We start from the raw sequence: 19,054 nt of genomic DNA on the forward strand, positions 1-19,054 counted from the left end.
AGCAGGCACGTGTGGAGGAGCGGGCGCGTGTGGAGCAGCAGGCACGTGTGGAGGAGCGGGTGCGTGTGGAGGAGCAGGCATGTGTGGAGGAGGAGCAGGCACGTGTGGAGGAGGAGCAGGCGCGTGTGGAGGAGCAGGCACGTGTGGAGGAGGAGCGGGCACATGTGGAGGAGCAGAAGTGTGTGGAGGAGCGGGTACACATAGAGGGAGGACCCTGAGAGCATCCTCGCTTCACAGAAGCCACTCCTGAAGGTAAACGATCTATTCCCATGACCCACTAATGTAAAAACATCTTTTCCCACAGGCTCTTACCGCCAAAACCAACTGCTTTCCATCAGGCCCCATTCCCAGCAACCAAGGAAATAAGGTGACCACATGAACTTCCGAGATTTCTCTAGTGATTTTTTTATTATTATTTAACAGGGGAAAAGCCATAAAATGTGTCTTTATGGACTGGGGTACAGCTCTATGGATAAAGCACTTGCCTAGCATGTGTGAGGCCTCTGGGGTCCAATCTCTTACTACCATAAAAAGAAAAAAAAAAAGAACCACTGGACCATTTACACAGTTCAGTGGTGTTCAGCATATGGGAGATGCTGTACTTTGAAATCTTAAGGGCCACAGATCTTCACCACCCCCAGCTCCCTGTCAGCTGAGGTTCCCATTGCTCCCAGCTCCCCATCACCCCTTCCTTCTGCTACACTGGTACTTGTGCCTGAGCTGCAGGGGTGGGGAGTAGTGAGTCAGCTGTGACTCTATAAGTGCAATACTGAAAGGTTCTAACTGCACAGGATACCTTTTATTTTTATTTATGTGTATAAGTGTATATCCATGTGTGTCTGTGCCCATGAATGCAGTACCCATGGAGGCCAGAAGGTGGCTTTGGATCCCATGGACCAAGAGTTATGGACAGTTAACGAGCTGCCTGACATGGGTGCTGGGGACTGAACTCAGGTCCTCTGAAAGAGCACTGTGGTAGTTTTAATAGGAATGGTCCCCACAGATTCATGCGTTTGAATGCTTGGCCATAGGGAGTGCCACTATTAGGAGGTGTGTCCTTGTTTAAGTAGGTGTGGCCTCATTGGAGGAAATGTGTCACTGTGGGCAGGCTTTGAGGTTTCCTATTCTCAAGCTCCACGTAGTGTAGAACATAGTTCCCTTCTTCTGCCTACTGAGCAAGATGTAGAACTCTCTGCTCCATCTCCAGCACCACCCCTGCCTGCATGCTGCTGTGTGTGTTTCCCACTATGATGATAATGAACTAAACCTGTGAGCCAGCTGCAATTAAATACTTTCCTTTATAAGAGTTGTCGTGGTCATGATATCTCTTCACAGCAATGAAACCTTAACTAAGACAAGTGGCAAAAGCTCTTAAGCTTCTGAGTCATCTCTCCAGCCCCCAAATTTAATTACTGTAATTGTTTGCAACGCTTCATAGAAAACAAGTCTTATTCACAGAATCAGATAGGCAGTACGGAATTTTCTTACTAAAACAGTATTTCCTAAACCACAAACTGGAACCCAGAGCATTCCTGCTGACAGAGTCTTTAAAGGTGATGTGGCAGCACCCACAGGCTGCAATAAGCCAGTGAACCCCACATTTGCGCTAAAATCCTGAAGCACTGAGGTGAACTTACAACACCTCTAATATCCTGTTTCCATCCAAGGAAACATACTCACTTTCCAATGAATGGCACAAAAACATACAAAAGACAATGCGCATCTGGCATCATAGGATCTTACTTCAAAATTAAAATCCATTATTTAAAATACATTGTATGAGAGATATTTTAAACGTGACTTTACCTGCTATGTCTATGTTCTATTACAGCCTTGTTATTCTATCTAAATGAAATAGAGACTGAGGATTAATCCGCTAAGTATTACACGGATAAGCTCTGCCTATGTGTTTCCTATGGGGATGCAGACACAAGCCAAGCATAGGGGTACACACCGAAAACCACAGCACCTGAGAGGCTGAGGCAGGTGGATCATGAGTTTAAGATCAGCAGGGGATATATATAAAGTCTCAGTCTCAGAGAGAAAAGGAAGAGATACAGACACGGATATAGATGTGTTACTAGGCCCAGCTCTAATGGCCTGAGTCCCGACTCTGTACATCATTTCAAATGTCAAATGTTAATATGGGTGAGAGAAGAAGACATACCTCTTTATACCATTGATGTTTATATCAATTCCACCGAACCTGGAGAGGAATTCAAGATACGGCACATTACCCAAGCTGGTAATCGGGATCTACGGTCAGACAGGAAGAATGACAACATGTTAGAGAGTTGAGACTCCAGCCACAGACGGCACAGCTGGCTCCTGTGTCTGTGATGTTGTACAGCCAAAGCTGCTAAGGGAACAGACACTGTTAGACATTTGTGGGTCCTTGCTGGGAGTCAGAACTGATCCATGGCCTCAGAGAGCAAAGAACACGGCTAGTCTGTGCCCAAGGAAAAGCCAACAGCATGACCAATCATCTGACCTGAGATAAATCTAACATTGCCATAGATATCAAACAGAATCAGGGCAAACATTTGCTGTGCATCTGTGTAACTGTTAGCTGAGGGGCAGAAACTGTCACTGTTTGAAGCTATTTTCTAATAAATTTCTATTATGATTAATGATCTCTTGGGGAAGGGACTGCGTGCCACAGTGTGGGTGAGGAGGTCAGAGGGCAGCTTGACCAGTGTCAGTTCTCTTCTACCAAACGTGTTCAGGAGAATGAACTCAAGTTGTTAGTGTGATTGGCAAGCACCTTAACTCACTACTGAGCCATCTCGCTAGCCCAAAAGTTCTATAAAGGATACTATTGGGTCAAGTGAGTCGGCATGAATTACAGATTAAATAAAATGATTCAACCAATTGAGATTGGCACTGCACTGTGATTACATGAGAAGTTAGTCCTTGCTGCTAATAAATATATTTACTGAAGTCAGAATGAAGAACTGTGAGACTATCACAGTCCCTTGATGTTTGGAGACTTTTCTCCAGAAAACGGTGTGTTGAAGACTGCACTAGAAGATAGGAAGGACCTCCCATGCACACAGATCAAAAGAATTAACCTCAGGAAAGCACTACAGAGCCATGGCAACAAACCCAGGAGACTCCAAGCAATAGGACAGTCTGAAGGGCCTGGAAGGAAATCGATGTACACATATAAATCTACACACAGTCGCCCGCTGGCTCGTTCTCAGCCAGGAGCACACACTGGAGAGATGTCAGCCTTCTCCAACTCATGGTTCGGAAAACGGGACACCCAGAGGCAGAAGGCTGAGACAGGATCCTTGGCTCACCCTGCACAAGAAATGAATGCATTGGGGACATTGCAAGGACAACGTAGGAGAAATGCTTAAAGAAGCAGCACAGCACACAGTTCAAAGCTTCTCTATAGCAGAGAACCAATGAGCAGAGAGAAGCAGCAGGCATGGGGCGGGAGGAAAGCTCTGACAGCCAGTCATCTGACAGGGAATTAGTAACCAGAGTATATAAAGAGCTTGAAAAATTAAATACCAAAAGAACAAATAATCTGTAAGCCAGTCAGTGAATGAGTTGGACAAGCTGTTCTCAAGAGTTTAAGTGGCTAATAAATACACAAATAAATACATGTTCAACTTCCCTAGTCATCAGGGAAATGCAAATTCAATTTTTTTTTATAAAAAAGAAAAAATCAAAAATAGCTTTTAAAAAACTGGCATAGATACACACACCTGTAACCCTGACTAGGGGGACTCGAGGCAGGCGGATCCCAAGAGCTGTCTGGCCAAGCATTCGAGGCCGAAACAGCGAGTTTCCTCATCACTCAGCTCCTGTTGCAAGGCAATAAAGTGGGAAACCAGGGAAGAAGACACTGATAGTTTGCTCTGGCCTCTCCGTATGCATATATGGGCATGTACCTACACACTAGCATGGACACACACAGAGATGCACGAATGCACACACACACACACCACTAAAATTAAAAATTTAAGTGACATGGTTAATTTTATTTTAGCTCCAATGTATTGCTATCCAACTCTAATCATATTAAAAAAAAAAAGAGGCTGATAGAAATTAGTGTGAGCATCATGGCAACCAACATGCCGGGTGTTCACAAAACCTAAAACCACAACTGCCGTGTGATCCAGCTGTACCACTCTGAGTCCATAATGAAGGACCCTAAATTTGCACACCACCGAGATAGTTAGACATCCGTGTCCATCACCACAGCACTGATAAGCAATCGAGGAATGCAGCCAACGTGTCCATCAGCAGATGAAGGCAGAAAATGAGGTGAATGGATACAATGGGGTTTTATTCAGCTCTGAAGAATGAAGCTACATGATTTTCAGAAAAATGGATAGAACTGGAGGTCATCATGTTAAGTGAGGCAAGCCAGATGCAGGCAGACACAGCAAACATGCTTCATCTAATATATAGGCAGCCTAAACTTGAGAATAAAAGACCCATCGTTTCTCGGCCGTGGGGTCAAGATTAAGTGTAAAATAATACGTGTGAAAGTAAAGGGAGGACTGCCGGGAAGAAGGGGGGATGAAAGGGAGGACTGCCAAGAAGAAGAGAGTGATGAAAGGGAGGACTGCTGGGAAGAAGGGGTGATGAAAGGGAGGATTGCAGGGAAGAACAGAGTGATGAAAAGGAGAACTTCCACGAAGAAGGGGGCATGAAAGGGAGGACTGCCAGGAAGAAGAGTGTGATGAAAGGGAGGACTGCCGGGAAGAAGAGAGTGATGAAAGGGAGGACTGTTGGAAGAAGGGATGTGGGATAAAAGGGAATACTGCCAGGAAGAAGAAGGAGGGGGTGAAGGGAGGACTGCCAGAAGAAGGGGGGATGAAAGGGAGGACTTCTGGGAAGAAGGGGCAGGGGAGTAAAAGGGAGGACTGCCAGGAAGAAGGGGGATGAAAGAGTGATGGGGGACAAATGTGTGTGGAACAGTAAGGTGAAGACTTGTTTTGTACAGTAAATCCTTACTGATAAAAACACATATCCTGGGCTAAGGTGACAGCTCAGAGTTTAAGAGCATTGGCTGCTCTTTCGAGAACCCAGGATCAGTTCCCAGCACCTACATGGTGGCTCACAACCATCTGTAACACCAGTTCTAAGGAATCCAATGCCCCCACAAGCATGGCACACACATGGTGCATAACCATACACACAGGCAAACACTCATACACATAAAATAAATGTCTTTTAAAAATATGTACATTGTGCATGTTGAGAATATTCCTAGTGAGTGCATGTATGCATGTGTACACACACATGCACACACACACACACACACACACACACGGTGGGGGGAGGGAGGAGATGCCAGGAGAAGAAACTGAGGGGAAGGCTGTGCCTCAGACAGCTCAAAGCAGAGGGACCTAAGGATTCCTGTGCTTTTAGCATATAATTTTTATGGAAATTTTTCTGTAAGTTCAGAATTATCTTCTAATACAAAGTTGAACGTTTTTAAATGAAGATAATTACCCAAGAAAGATTACAGATCTAGAATTTTTTAAAGTCTATAATCAATAAAAAGTGTATTATTAAATTCTCATACAGGTTAACATAACACATCATCCTTCACAGCTAATGATTCCAAAGTCTACACAGCTGAGTTGGTATTTACCTTGCCTTGAAGTGGCAAAGCCTAGCATGGTTATCTCAGTGTTCCCCAAAGGATACATTTCTCTTCCCAATTTAAAACATGTGTAACTAGGAAACGAGGCCGGAGGGATGTGGGCTTATGGCATGCCTGCGGAGACGCTCTGCCTGCACAGGGGCACCTGTGACTGCTGCTTCTGAGGCTGTGTGTGCTAGCAGATCTGAAAGCTGCAGGTACTTCAGAGCTTTCCTAACGTGACAGAAGATGGGCAAGATCATGTCAGATGTGTGGTCCATGACTGGATGTTCAAGGTAAAAAGATAAAAGGAAAAGGGGACCTTGGTGGGTAGGAATCAGTCAGTAAAGTACTTGCAAGGACCCAAGTTCAATCCCCAGAAGCCACATTTAGAAAGCTAAGTGTGAGGACACATGCTCATAACCCCAATCCTGGGAAGGGTAGCGATGGGCTGATCCCAGAACACTCTGGCCACCCAGCCTGGCCCATGAGATAAGCTCCAGGCCAATAATGGAGCCTGTCTCCAAAACAGGATGGACAGTGCCTAAGAACCAGCATTTAAAGTTCTCTTCTGGTCTATATATACACACACACACACACAGAGAGAGAGAGAGAGAGAGAGAGAGGGAGAGAGAAAGACAGAGAGAGAGAGACAGAGAGAGAGAGACAGAGACAGAGACAAAGAGGCAGAGAGACAGAGAGAATAAAAAGATGAGAGAAGACACTTGCCAGATTACACCCAATAAACAAGCCCAGGGCAACTTTCAGGGCTTGACAAGAGCCACCCTAAGCCACCTGCAGAGTCCTTTTCCGCAGTTCATGGCCACTCTGCATGGTGCTGCTGCCAGTCAGAGCCAGAGGTCTGAGACTCCAGAGCCTGAGCCATCCTATCGTACATCCTATTGGACAGTTTCAACAATCTCAGAGTCCCTGACAGCACATTTCAATTCTAACTGCAGGTGCAGCCTGCCATGACTGGTGTCCGGTGCTAAGCTCCTTGGGCAAAGACAGGAAGGTTCTGCTTAGCTCTAAGCTCAGTGGGAGTTAGGGACCTGCTCTAAGTGTTTAAGATTCACAAGCATCCACACTCAAGTGGACTGCAGGAAGCCAGCTCTTAGGCTGTAGATGAGGGAGTTTCACAATCTGTGTCTAGCAGGCTGAGAATTTCCATAGCCTCGTTCTCAGAATACCACAGGGGCCGCACAGAACTCAGTTCTCTGAAATTCATTTGCTCACAAGGCATTTATTTCTTTAAACGGTCTAGGAGTGGGCTGAGGAGATGGCTTGCAGGGTAAAATACTTGCTACACAAGCAAGAAGACCTGAGATCAGATTCCACATACCTATGGAAAGAGTAGGCATAGAAGCACGTACCTGGAACCCCATGCTGAGGGGACAGAGGGACAGGCAGGTGGTGGGGCTTGGTCGCCAACCAGTCTAAGCAATCAGTGAGCTCCATGTTCACTGAAAGACCCTGTCCCCAAAAATAAGATGGGGAGTGATGGAAAAAGCCAGCCAAGGTTGAACTCCTGCCTCAACGGGCATCCATGTTTGTACTCAGAGACTCCTCACGGAAACACAGAGCAGGCCACCGCAAAGTCCAAGGCACCCCAACATTAAAGTACCCTCATGTGGCTCTCCAAAGAACACTAGAGCTATAGGATGTACAGACAGCTTCTGAAACTCTATTCTAACTCCTAGGGCACATTACTATGAAATCTTTTACTGGTTTTATGCATTTCCAATCGTGCTATCAGCGGAGGAGGAAGGGTGTCACCCCCATGGACTAGTCATTCAGTTCATTTCCAGGACCTTGGCCCCCATGACTGACCACAAGTCTGGAGGTTCCAGGCCCTGAGGAAGCCTGCCTGATATTAGGGGGAGATAGCCAAGATCTCCCCTTTAAAAGGTCTCCAGTGCCCAGTAACTTCTTCTGAAAATGGTTGCTTCTGAAAACATGTCTAAGCCGTGGTTCCTGGACTTTTCTCCTCCTGCATAGCTGCTTAGCTTGGAGAGATAGTCTCTATTGTCAAAAGACATCAGGCTGTGGCTGTAAGGACAATACAGAGATTTATTTTTTTTTTCTGAGACATGATTTCTCTATGTAGCTCTGGCTGTCTTGGAACTGGCTCTGTAGATCAGGCTGGTCTCAAACTCAGAGATCCACCTGCCTCTGCCTCCTGAGTGCTGGGATCAAAGGTGTGCAACACCATGCCTAGCCAGAGATTATATTTTAATTTTCCATTTGGTATAAAGTGTTTGTCACACATCGGGCTTCAGAGGAGACACCCAGTGTTTACAAGGGCAAATGGTCTTCATTTGTCAGAAATATCCCCACATTAGAGCTACCCCAGCCTCAGCAGGTCCCCAAGAGAGTGAGTCAGTGTTCATGGCAGCTACATTCACAACCACCGGAGAGCAGAGACAACCTAAAAATCCCAAAGGCTGGAGACTTTGGCACACCCACACGTGGGACCTGCCAGACAGCTATAGAAAGGATGCCAGTGCTACTCACACAGCACAGGTGAGCCCTGATCATGCTAAGTGAAAGCAGCCCTAACATGGAAGCACACATGATTTCTCTCTGTAGCTCCAGCTGCCCTGGAACTCACTCTGTAGACCAGGCTGGTCCCAAACTCAGAGATCTACCTGCCTCTGCCTCCCAAGTGCTGGGATCAAAGGTGTGCGACACCATGCCCACACAGCACAGGCTGTGGCTTAGTTAGGGTTTCATTGCTGTGAAGACACCATGACCAAGGCAACACTTATAAGGATCACATTTAATTGGGGCTGACTTACAGGTTCAGAGGTTCAGTCCAGTATCATCAAGGTGGGAGCATGGCAGTGTCCAGGCAGACACAGTACTAGAGAAGGAACTGATAGTTCTACATCTTGATCCGAAGGCCACTAGGAGAAGACTACTGTCTTCTAGGCAGCTAGGAGGAGGGTCTCAAAGCCCACCCCCACAGTGACACATTTCCTCCAACAAGGACATGCCTACTCCAACAATGCTAAACCTCCTAATAGTTCCACTCCCTGGGCCAAGCATATTCAAACCACCACAGGGTATGACACCATTTATATGAAATGTTCCACATGGCTAAGTACAGTCTACACTCCTTTTAAGCCCAGCACTTGGGAGGCAGGGGCAGGCAGAGAATCAAGGCCAGCTACATCTCCATAGTGAGTTCCAGGCATGCTGGGATTATACAGGGAGACAGTGGCAAAAAGGAAAGAAAGAAGAAAGTAAGGAAGAAAGGAAAATAAAAATAAATAAATAAACAGTTGGCATCTCCAGTGTCAATGAGTGGATTAGTCGCTCCCAGTAGATGAAGGCATGGGGGAGGCTGACTCCTAATGAGCATGGGCTCATTACGTATTCAGGGCATACACATTCCATCTTAATTAAGCTGCTATTAAAAATGTAGACAGCAGCCGGTCTCTCTGGCTCAGCATGTGATGCCCTCTACTGTCAGGTTGCTGCAGGAAGACCCTGAGAAAAAGCGGGGCAGCCTCCAAAACCAAGAGGAGGTGCTGGGGAGAGGGGCCTCAGAACAGAAAGGCTGGGCAAGGCAACATGCTAAGGATGATGGAGTCCAGACCCCTCACTCACTGAGCAGGCAGCTGTGACACTGGAAAAGGAGGGACAGGTGTTCCCTAGAGTGCTGGTGGAGAACTGAAGACACAGGCTTGAACACTGGGCTTTGTGAGACACAGAAATGGAGGTACTGTCAATGCAGGGAGCTACTCGTGTGAACCAACCGACTCCTAGAACTGTGCCCACAGAGAAGGTTCTGGTGAAGGCTCCCAGAGATGTGAGCCACCCGCTGCCTAGACCCTGGCTCCTGGCATCATCCTCCATCCACACACAGTTAGCAGAGCTCTGGAGAGACCCGCTCTAGCGTTTCTAGATCTGAAATGCCTAGAATCACCCAATTCTAGGACTCAGGCAAGGAGGATACAGAAAGCAGTCAAGTTCTTATAGTAATGGAGTTGTGTCCAAGGCTGTGGAAAGCAGCCTAGAGGGGCTCCTGCTGGTGCGCAGGGATGATTTCAACACTGAGGTGAATAAATAATGATTCATAACCCACTTACGAGGAGACCTCGAGTCCCTGCGAATATGTAAACAGTGGGTGAACAGATTGAAAGTCAGATGAGAAACGGAATATTTACTCATCTCAAAGTTTCCCTCGTGGAATATTAACTACAAAGTGCACACCCTGGAAAGCCTGACAGATTTCCCTTCTGAAGTGGCCAAGGCGAGCGTCAGCAGCTCCGGGACACGATGGATTCAAGGGCAACCTAAGCAGAGCCTGGGGTTGCTGGGACACACCCATAGAGACAATGCCAGTCCATGCTCCTGAGGTGAGCCCAGGTAAACCCACACTGGGACTCCTTCAATAGCCGAAGGCAGAACCAAGGAAAAATGGGGAAACTGACTCAGACTGACAGGGACCAAATGGGAACCAAAAACAAGGGCAGGGTCTGACCATGACCTGGACCTACAGGGTAGGTGTGGAGCAAATGCATTGTCTGAAGCTGGGCTGGGAGAAATGAGGCCAGGCTGGGTTGTGGCTGATGGGGCAGCACCCCAGTTTGAAGGAAATCCATAGCACAACGCCTGCGGGTAATGACACGGCTTTTTCTCAAGTGGTTTAGGAAAAAGGTGATCTCTGCGTTCTATACTCAACTTGCCTATGACTTTGTTTTCAAAACACAAGGCCGTGACTATGACAGACCAACAGTTCTGGGGCAGAGGGGAAAGCAGGTTTTAGAGGGAGTTGAAACCTAGAAGGGGCAGGTGGAGGGGAGATCCTTCGGTTCTCAATAGTGTTTAGCTTCAGGCCAGGTCAAAGTGGCTACTCAGCACAGGTTAGCTAAAACCCCGGGGGAGAAAAAACAGCCTTACTCTGCTAAATGTGCATCAGACTGCTCTGAAATCTGTACACAAATTAGTGCAGTTCTCAGATCTCATCAGAGAAGCTTCCCTGTGCAGTGGATGGTGGGTAAGGCAGAAATTCACAACTGGCCAAAGTGGACAAAGTGCCATTGGAGTGTTCATCCACAAATGGCACATCTGTATCTCACACACACACACCATACACATATGTGTGCACATATACACACATGCACATAAACACATATGCACAATATACACACATTTGTACACACACAACATACACATGTATGTGCACATACACATGCATGCACATAAGCACATATGTATATGTACACACACAGCATATACACATATGCACACATACATGTGCACATACACACACACAAGCACATACACAGATATGTATAATATGCACATCCACACACCTGCACATATCTATGCATGCAAATAAGCACATACATATATGTACAATGTGCACATATACATACAACATACACACATGTACACATACATGTGTACATACATACACAAGTACATACACAGATATGTATAATATGTACATACACACACACACACAGCTCAAAGGCCATAGTGGAAGAGGGGATGGATGGAAAGTTCTAAGAGCCAGAGGTTTGAGAGGATCAGAGCAGAGCACGGTCTTGTGGACACGACAGGCCCACTGCACTCGTGAACTCACGGCAGCGTGATGGAAGCATGATGTCTGCCCATGATCAAGCCAGTCAACATTCCAGCATGGAGGAGGATGGGCCTCATGAGCCCCCACCCCCGCTGAGGAGCTGGGGCCAGTCTGTGGCACATGGAGAGGGAGAGTCAGGTTGTGGGCCCACCACGGTCCAGTGGATAGTCACACCCAGGAGTGTGCGGACAGCACAGACTGGACTTGGGGGCTGTTAGAAGATGGAAGGACATGAAGCTGACGGTCGATGGATCTGGGAGGAATTGGGGAGAAGGAAGGGTGGGTATTCTCAAAATACATTATGTACATATTAAATTCCCAAATAATTAATAAAATAATATATTTAAAAAGACGGGGGGGCTGGAGAGATGGCTCAGTGGTTAAGAGCACTGACTGTTCTTCCAGAGGTCCTGAGTTCAATTCCCAGCAACCACACAGTGGCTCACAACCATCTGTAATGGGATCTGAGGCCCTCTTCTGGTGTGTCTGAAGACAGCGACAGTGTACTCACATACATAAAATAAATAAATAAAACTTTGAGGGCGGGGAGAGAATCCTGTCTTTCTGGCCTGGCCTATAGGACTAATACACAGAAGCAAAAACTACTACAGCACTTAAGGAGGGGGGTGGCTGGGAAGACACCCACTTTCTGGCTATAAGATGAGGCCAAGTGTCAAGCTGACCTCAGGGAACAAATGTCACGAACGTCACAAAGTGGTCCAACTAAACATCAAAGATCTAAACTAAGGTACGGGCTCTGCCCTGTGCAGGCAAGACAGACAGAGGGACCCACAGCAGCCAGAGGGGCAAGACAGACAGAGGGACCCACAGCAGCCAGAGGCTCCACTGGAGCCACATGCAGCTGTCGAGCACTGGAGATGCGGCCAATGAAAGGCATGATGAACTGCTTCTCACTTCATTTAGTGCTAATTAACCTAAATTTCAAAAACTCCATTGGTTCGGTTATTGAGAGATGCCTTCAGTGTGTTTGAAAACCTGGGGGTGTTCATCCAATCAAGCCTAAGTTTTATGATGTTGGAGTCAGTCAGGTCTGCGTCACTGTGGTAAGCTGTAGGTGCTCACCATGGTTAAAGACTTTGGATGTTAAAGGAAGGTACAATAGGAACAACTTCATAAAACAGTAATAACAGTGAAATGCGGTAGCATTTTGAACGTGCATGATTGCATAAAACCATTATTAAAATTAACTCCTGGGCCGGCAACACGCCTTGGGAGGTAGTGGGGTTTGTTGCCAAAACTGACAACCTAAGTTCAATTCCTAAGATTACATGGTAGAAGGAGAGAACTGACTCTCACAGTTGTCCACTGACCTCCACATGTACATCATGTCATGTACACACACACACACACACACACACTTCTAGAAAATGTACCTATATGGCTGTGAAATCTGGTCTGTGTCATTACCCAAACATACTCAAATATGAGCAACTATGAAATATTATAACCTTTCTCAACAGATAAGACCATCCGTGGGGGAAACCGAGAGATGAGCAGTGTGTTAGGTGTACCAGGCAACGGCTTGAGAGCAGCTCTTTCCACTGTGTTTGAGGTAAAAGAAAGACAAACAGAAGAGGGAAATCTACACAAGCAGAGAGAGGAGCCAAAGGAAATGCTGGATGTTAAAACACAATGTCTAGGGCTGGAGAGATGGCTCAGCGGTTAAGAGCACTGACTGCTCTTCCAGAGGTCCTGAGTTCAATTCCCAGCAACCACATGGTGGTTCACAACCATCTGTAATGGGAACTGACTCCCTCTTCTGGTGTATCTGAAGATAGCAACAGTATACTCATATACATAAAATAAATGACTCTTTAAAAACAAACAAAAACACAATGTCTAAAGTTGCAGCCTCAGAGGATGATGAACCAATAACAACACTGGGAAGGTAGGGAAAACCTAGCAGATTCGGGAATTGGTAGACACCTAATATCCACTCTGAAAACTGTAGAGAACATAATGTTTTTAAAACAGAGATCTACGGGGTCCACAGAGACAATACCAAATGCCTGAAAGAAGACAGAACTAAACATACCTTTGACTAAACATGGTTGAGCACGTCTTGAAAGAACCAAGCCATGAGATCTGTACAAGAAGAAACAACAGCCACAACACTCTATAGCCCAGGCTAGCTTCCAGCTCGCTATGTAGCCCAGGATAGGCTGGAATTTGAGATCTTCTTGCCTTAGTTTCCCGAGTGTTGGGGTTCCACCATACCCTGCTAAATCGCACATTTCTCTAGAAGTCAGTGGGAGGAATGTGACGACTTCCTGGGGCTGAAACAAGAACCTGGTAACATGTACCATCCACTGAACTCCTGCGTTCCTAACACCTCATCCCTGTGTTAACCACATGCAAATTGGCCTGGGGGTGGTACAGACATCAAATTCTAAAATGAAATAGGCTAAAAGCACCAGCATTGCATGAAGCCATACTATGGTTAAGAATGAAGGAAGGAAGAACGTGTGATTACATGTGTGTGTACACGTGTACACAAGTTCAGTCCTCGAGCTGGAAAGAATGTTCCTGATACCCCGGCTGAATTCTCCACTCTTGTTGCAGTTGTGATCCCCACAGACACTAGTATCAAACACCCACTGATTTTCTCTTCCTTTCCTTAAGAGCCCTGAAAGCTTGAACCAGAACCTTTTACTCTTTCCGCCATCTTGGTTGGGGTGCACTAATGATTGGTCCAAGGCCCCTCACCACATGCATGCCTCCACGGGCCCTGGCGTCATCCCAGCTGCACACTGTCCCTGGCTCCTACAGTCTGGGAGAGGACAGATTGCCCCTTCTGCCTGTGCATAACAACCTTCCTTTCTCTATCATTCCACTAACATCTACTCCAAACTCAACAGCAGAGAACTCAGATGCCCCTCCCAGACAGACTTCTTGGAGTCCCAACTTCAGCAACAGAAAGCCTGCTCTCTGTAAGGACAGTTGTTGAAGGCCTTATTAAACTCTATGTCTCCTGAGCCATGAGCCCCTCAAAGAAGGAGTCGGGCCTCCATATGTGCCCCATTCCCAGCCCATGCCCAGCACTGCTGCAGCACCTAGTAGACAGTCCTTAACTTACCCGTGTCTTACATTTTTAAAATTGTGTTTATTTACTGTGTGTGTGCATTCATATCCATGTTGTATGTATGTGTGTATATATACATGTGCACACACATGCAGAGGCCTCCTCTATCATTGGCTGGCTAGAGAGCCTCTAGATCTGCCTGTCCCTACCCCTCCCCTGGTTCCCAGCACTGGCTACAGATGTACAGTACTGTGCCAGCTTATATGTGACTCTGGGGACACAGACTCAGATCCTGTTGTTTGCACGGTAGATGCTGGACCCTCCAAAGCACCTGCCCCGCCCGGAAGGTCACCACACCTGCCACCTAGCAGCTGAACTCAGGATGCCTGACCACCAGACTACACGGGAACCATCATAAAGTTTGATATGAGAACAAGGGCTGAAATCTTAGGTTCTAAAGTACAAATTGAGGGGTTCGGGAATTACCAAAGTAGACTGCTCCTGCAGAGAACTCCCAATTTTGTTTCTAGCACTCATACTGGGGGCTAACAACCACCTATAACTGTAGCTCCAGAGATTCTGATACCCTCTTCTGATCACTGCAGACACCACCCTCATAAGCATATACCCCCCCACACACACACACATGCATGCACACCCAAACACATAATTTAAAAAATATCTAAGCTGGTCCTGGAGGTACATGCCATTAATCTCAGTACTTGAGAGGCAGAGGCAGGTAGATCTCTATGAGTTCAGGGCACCCTAGTCTACATGGTGAGTTCTAGAACAGTCAGGGCTACAGAGTGAGACCCTATCTCAAAAAGAAAAAAAAAGATTAAAAAGTAAGCAAACAAATCAATCTTTATACATATAAACTGACCAAATACTTTTATATAGGAGTTTTTAAAAAGCAAATGACAAGCACACCATTGTGTGCTAACTGTGAGCACACAGATGCTGAGCACGCTTTCCAAACCGGCCAGAACTCAAGTGACTTATGAACAATGAACAGAGCTCCAGTTGCTCATGCCAGACAGTGAGGAGAAGACAGAGCAGGCCACATGCTCCTCCTCCAGCTCCCCTGGCTTTTCCAGAACAGTCCATACCAAGCGTTGCTCACCCTACCTGGGCCAGCAAGTCCTGGAACTGATCTTTGGTGAGCGGCATGAGGAAAGCAGTGATGGCTCGCTTCAGCTCCCCCTTAGTCACCGTCTGGCTGTGGTTCGGGTCAAGTATCTGGAAGACTTTTTTTATTTCATCCCTTTTGCTGGAAATCCTTTGAGTTAAAATCCGTTCGATGTCTAAGAAGGACAGAACTGGATTGGCAATAACGGTGGCTGTGAATGAGACAGAGATGCCCAGTAAGCGCACTTAAACCAAGACGTGGCACAGGCTGCAGAGCCCAGCTGGGCTTCCTACTCATGTGTCTACTCACTTAACACCTTGGACAGGGGAAAATCAGTTCCCACTGCAGGAATTTGGTCAGCATGGATCAGATCCATAAGGGAAGGAAGCGAAGGTGACCTTCCTTGGCAAGGACATGGGATATGGGAAGAAAGCTTGAGTGATGGAAGACGTGTGTCTCGTAATCTTTCTTCTTACAATTTTCTGTGTGTGCATGTATGTGTATGTATGTGGGTGCTGGAGGGTCAATGCGTGCATGTGGAAGTCAGAGGGCAGCTTGGAGGAAGGAGTTCTCTTTTCCTAGCTGTGGAGCCTGGGTATCAAACTCGGGTCATCAAACTTGACAGCAAAATAAATGCCTTGACCTTCTGAACAGTGAACTCAACGGTCTTCTGAGTCAGACTCTCTCTCTCTCTCACTCTCTCTCTCCCTCTCTCTCTCTTTGTGTATGTGTATGTATGTGTGTGTATGTGTGTATATGTGTATGTATGTGTGTGTATGTGTGTGTATATGTGTATGTGTGTGTGTGTCTGTGTATGTCTGTGTATGTGTGTATATGTGTGTATGTGTATGAGCATGTCTGTGTGTGTGTCTGTGTGTGTGTATGTGTATGTGTGTGTGTCTGTGTGTGTCTCTGTGTGTGTGTCTGTGTGTGTATGAGTGTGTGTGTGTCTGTGTGTGTCTGTGTGTGTGTCTCTGTGTGTGTGTCTGTGTGTGTATGAGTGTGTGTGTGTGTCTGTGTGTATATGTGTGTATGTGTGTGTCTGTGTATGTGTGTATATGTGTGTATGTGTGTGTATGAGTGTGTCTGTGTGTGTGTATGTGTATGTATATGTGTCTGTGTGTGTATGTGTGCGTGTGTGTGTGTGTGTGTGTGTGTGTAAGAGTGCCCATGGATGGGTACATGTGCCTGTGGAGGCCAGAAGCCAACAGTGGATGTCTTCCTGAAATCTCTTCTCTATTTTTGAAACAGGCCCCTCAGCAAACCTAAAGCTAATGGGCCAGCAAATTCCAGGGATCCTCCTGCGTCCCACCTCTTGCCCCACCTCCCTGGCACCAAGATCACACCTCCACTCTTGGTGGCTACGGCGGACCCTAACTCGAATCCTCAGGTTCACCTGGCAAGCACCGTATCCACTGAGCCATCTCCTTGGCCCCTAAATCAATCTCTAGAGCATCCTATCTTCCTTACATGGACTTGACAGTTTCTTACAGGGGAATCTTTGATTGGCTTGGATCCTTTTCCTTCCCAAGGCTGGAGATGTGAACAACCTGGCTGTGGAGAGGCAGCATGAAGATGCTCACCATGCCCTGGATGTGTAAGCATCAGGAGCTTCAGTGTCCTGGGGACAGAGAGTCCCAACTGATGCTTCAGGCCTCGGAAGTCCACATGTTATCCATGAGAGGTAATGGGTTATAGACCTTCCTGACTTCAATCCCAGACAGGGATTGTGGAGAGAAATGTAGTCATTCAGCGTCCCATGGCACCCACTGGGTCCAGTGTGCAGGCCCTGGATGCTCTGATTCTTGGTAGCTGGCTAAGAGGCTGAGAACAGCAGCCTGGCACGCCCCTCATGATTAGCAGATTCCAGTGTTTGGCAAAGGCTTCATTAAGGCCTTGTCTTTCATACTCCCAAGGGTAGGCAGGGAGTCCTGCATCTAGCTACTTCCTTAGAATGTGCATTTCTTATCAGCCCTGAGGAGAGTGAAGGCTTTCACCCCAGGTGGCCTAGGCCAAACCAGGGACTCAGAGAACACCTCAGTGATGTGCATATCCCCAGGGCTCTCTTGGGTCACAGTGTAAGCTGCCTGGGTCATCTTTTGTCAAAGGTGATACAGGGAAACAACATAGGCTCCCCAATCATGCCATGGTGGACAGACATCTGCCCCACTCTCACCTCCTAAGGTTAGGCCGTGGGCAAGTCCTGCACTCACTTTGTCATAGCTCAGGGCTGTGCAAGCAGCCACTGAGGAGACTGGGGAGATCGGAGATACTGGTTATTCTCAGTGCCCAGAGCCTCCTTCAGGAAGGTAGCCAGGAGACCAGAAAGGTACAGAGACAAGCTTAGATATCTTCAAGCCAATGAACACCTAGAAATAAGGTGGCTGCTTTGGGGTGACACGGTTGCTTTCTAGAAGAAAATGGTGGTGCTGTTTGGAGAGGCTGTGGGACTCTCTCAGAAGCAGAACCTACTTGTTATCTGCTATAATTGGAGGTTATATCCAGCCCCTGGTGTGATCCTTCTCCCTCTTCTCCCTCCTTCCCCGCTTCCTGGTCTGCTATAATGTAAACAACATCCACCGAACACTCTGGTGAACTGAGCCATTCTGTCACAATGAACTGAAACCTCTGCAGCAAGGTACTGTGCTCACAGTGACACTACAAAGCTGCAACTGGATGTCCTTGAGAAGGAGCAGCAGGAAGGAAGGGAGTGGGGCTATGGGAATAAATAAGAGGAGTCCAACCAAGGCAGCACAGCCAAGAACCAGGGATGGGCCAGGCCTGGTGCCTTATGGGGTTATGGGATGTCACCATGACATTTCCATCAATAGAATAACAGAACCCAATGTCCTTCCTCCACTTCCCTCTGTTACCACATGGAGGAGGAAGGGCAGGGGAGGGGGAAGGAGAGGGAGGAAGAAGGACAGGGGAGGAGGAAGGGCAGGGGTGGAGGCTGGTGGTGTAGAGACAGGTCAGGCAATCTCAGTGCTCGGGAGCATGCTTACGGAGCTCTATCCAGTGTGAGGCTCACAGAACAGAAAGTTGGTGTAAATTAGTGAATTTTTTCAAAAGCAGAAGCCACAGAACGCTTGATTTGATGAGTCTTAGGAAGTAGAAAAACCAGTGAAGGCCATGAAGCCTGACAGGTGGTCATGGCCTCCACTCAGAACAGCAAACCATTCAGTAGATGAAAGTTTCCAAGATGACCACAGTGAGCCCTTCCTTCTATGGGCAAAAGGACGTATTTGTCTCTCTATCCCAGGTTACAGTTCATCTCCATCCCAGGTTACAGGCTATCTCATCCTAGGTTACAGTCTATCTCCGTCCCAGGTTACAGTCTATCTCATCCCAGGTTACAGTCTATTTCCGTCCCAGGTTACAGTCTATCTCTGTCCCAAGTTGCAGTCTATCTCCATCCCAGGTTACAGTCTATCTCAGTCCCAGGTTACAGTCTATCTCAGTCCCAGGTTACAGTCTATCTCCGTCCCAGGTTACAGTCTATCTCATCCCAGGTTACAGTCTATCTCTCTCCCAAGTTGCAGTCTATCTCCATTCCAGGTTACAATCTATCTCCATCCGAGGTTACAGTCTATCTCAGTCCCAGGTTACAGTCTATCTCATCCTAGGTTATAGTCTATCTCAGTCTCAGGTTACAGTCTATCTCCATCCCAAGTTACT

At 47.1% G+C, this 19,054-nt stretch overlaps 1 protein-coding gene across 2 annotated transcripts in view; it reads right to left on the reverse strand.

Moving 5' to 3' along the window:
• The window catches only part of Efcab6 (EF-hand calcium binding domain 6), a 173,170-nt gene that overhangs the window by 147,552 nt on the left and 6,564 nt on the right, over positions 1-19,054 (reverse strand). For both annotated transcript variants that reach the window (XM_028788767.1, XM_028788766.1), the window contains exons 2-3: positions 15,376-15,587; positions 2,168-2,256 (exon numbers count right to left, since the gene is read on the reverse strand). In XM_028788767.1, coding sequence (XP_028644600.1) covers positions 2,168-2,256; positions 15,376-15,587 — 301 coding nt within the window. The remainder of the gene's footprint in view (positions 1-2,167; positions 2,257-15,375; positions 15,588-19,054) is intronic.

The sequence above is a fragment of the Grammomys surdaster genome, unplaced genomic scaffold (genome assembly GCF_004785775.1).
Source record: "Grammomys surdaster isolate TR1022 unplaced genomic scaffold, NIH_TR_1.0 125767, whole genome shotgun sequence".
NCBI classification, from domain to species: domain Eukaryota; kingdom Metazoa; phylum Chordata; class Mammalia; order Rodentia; family Muridae; genus Grammomys; species Grammomys surdaster.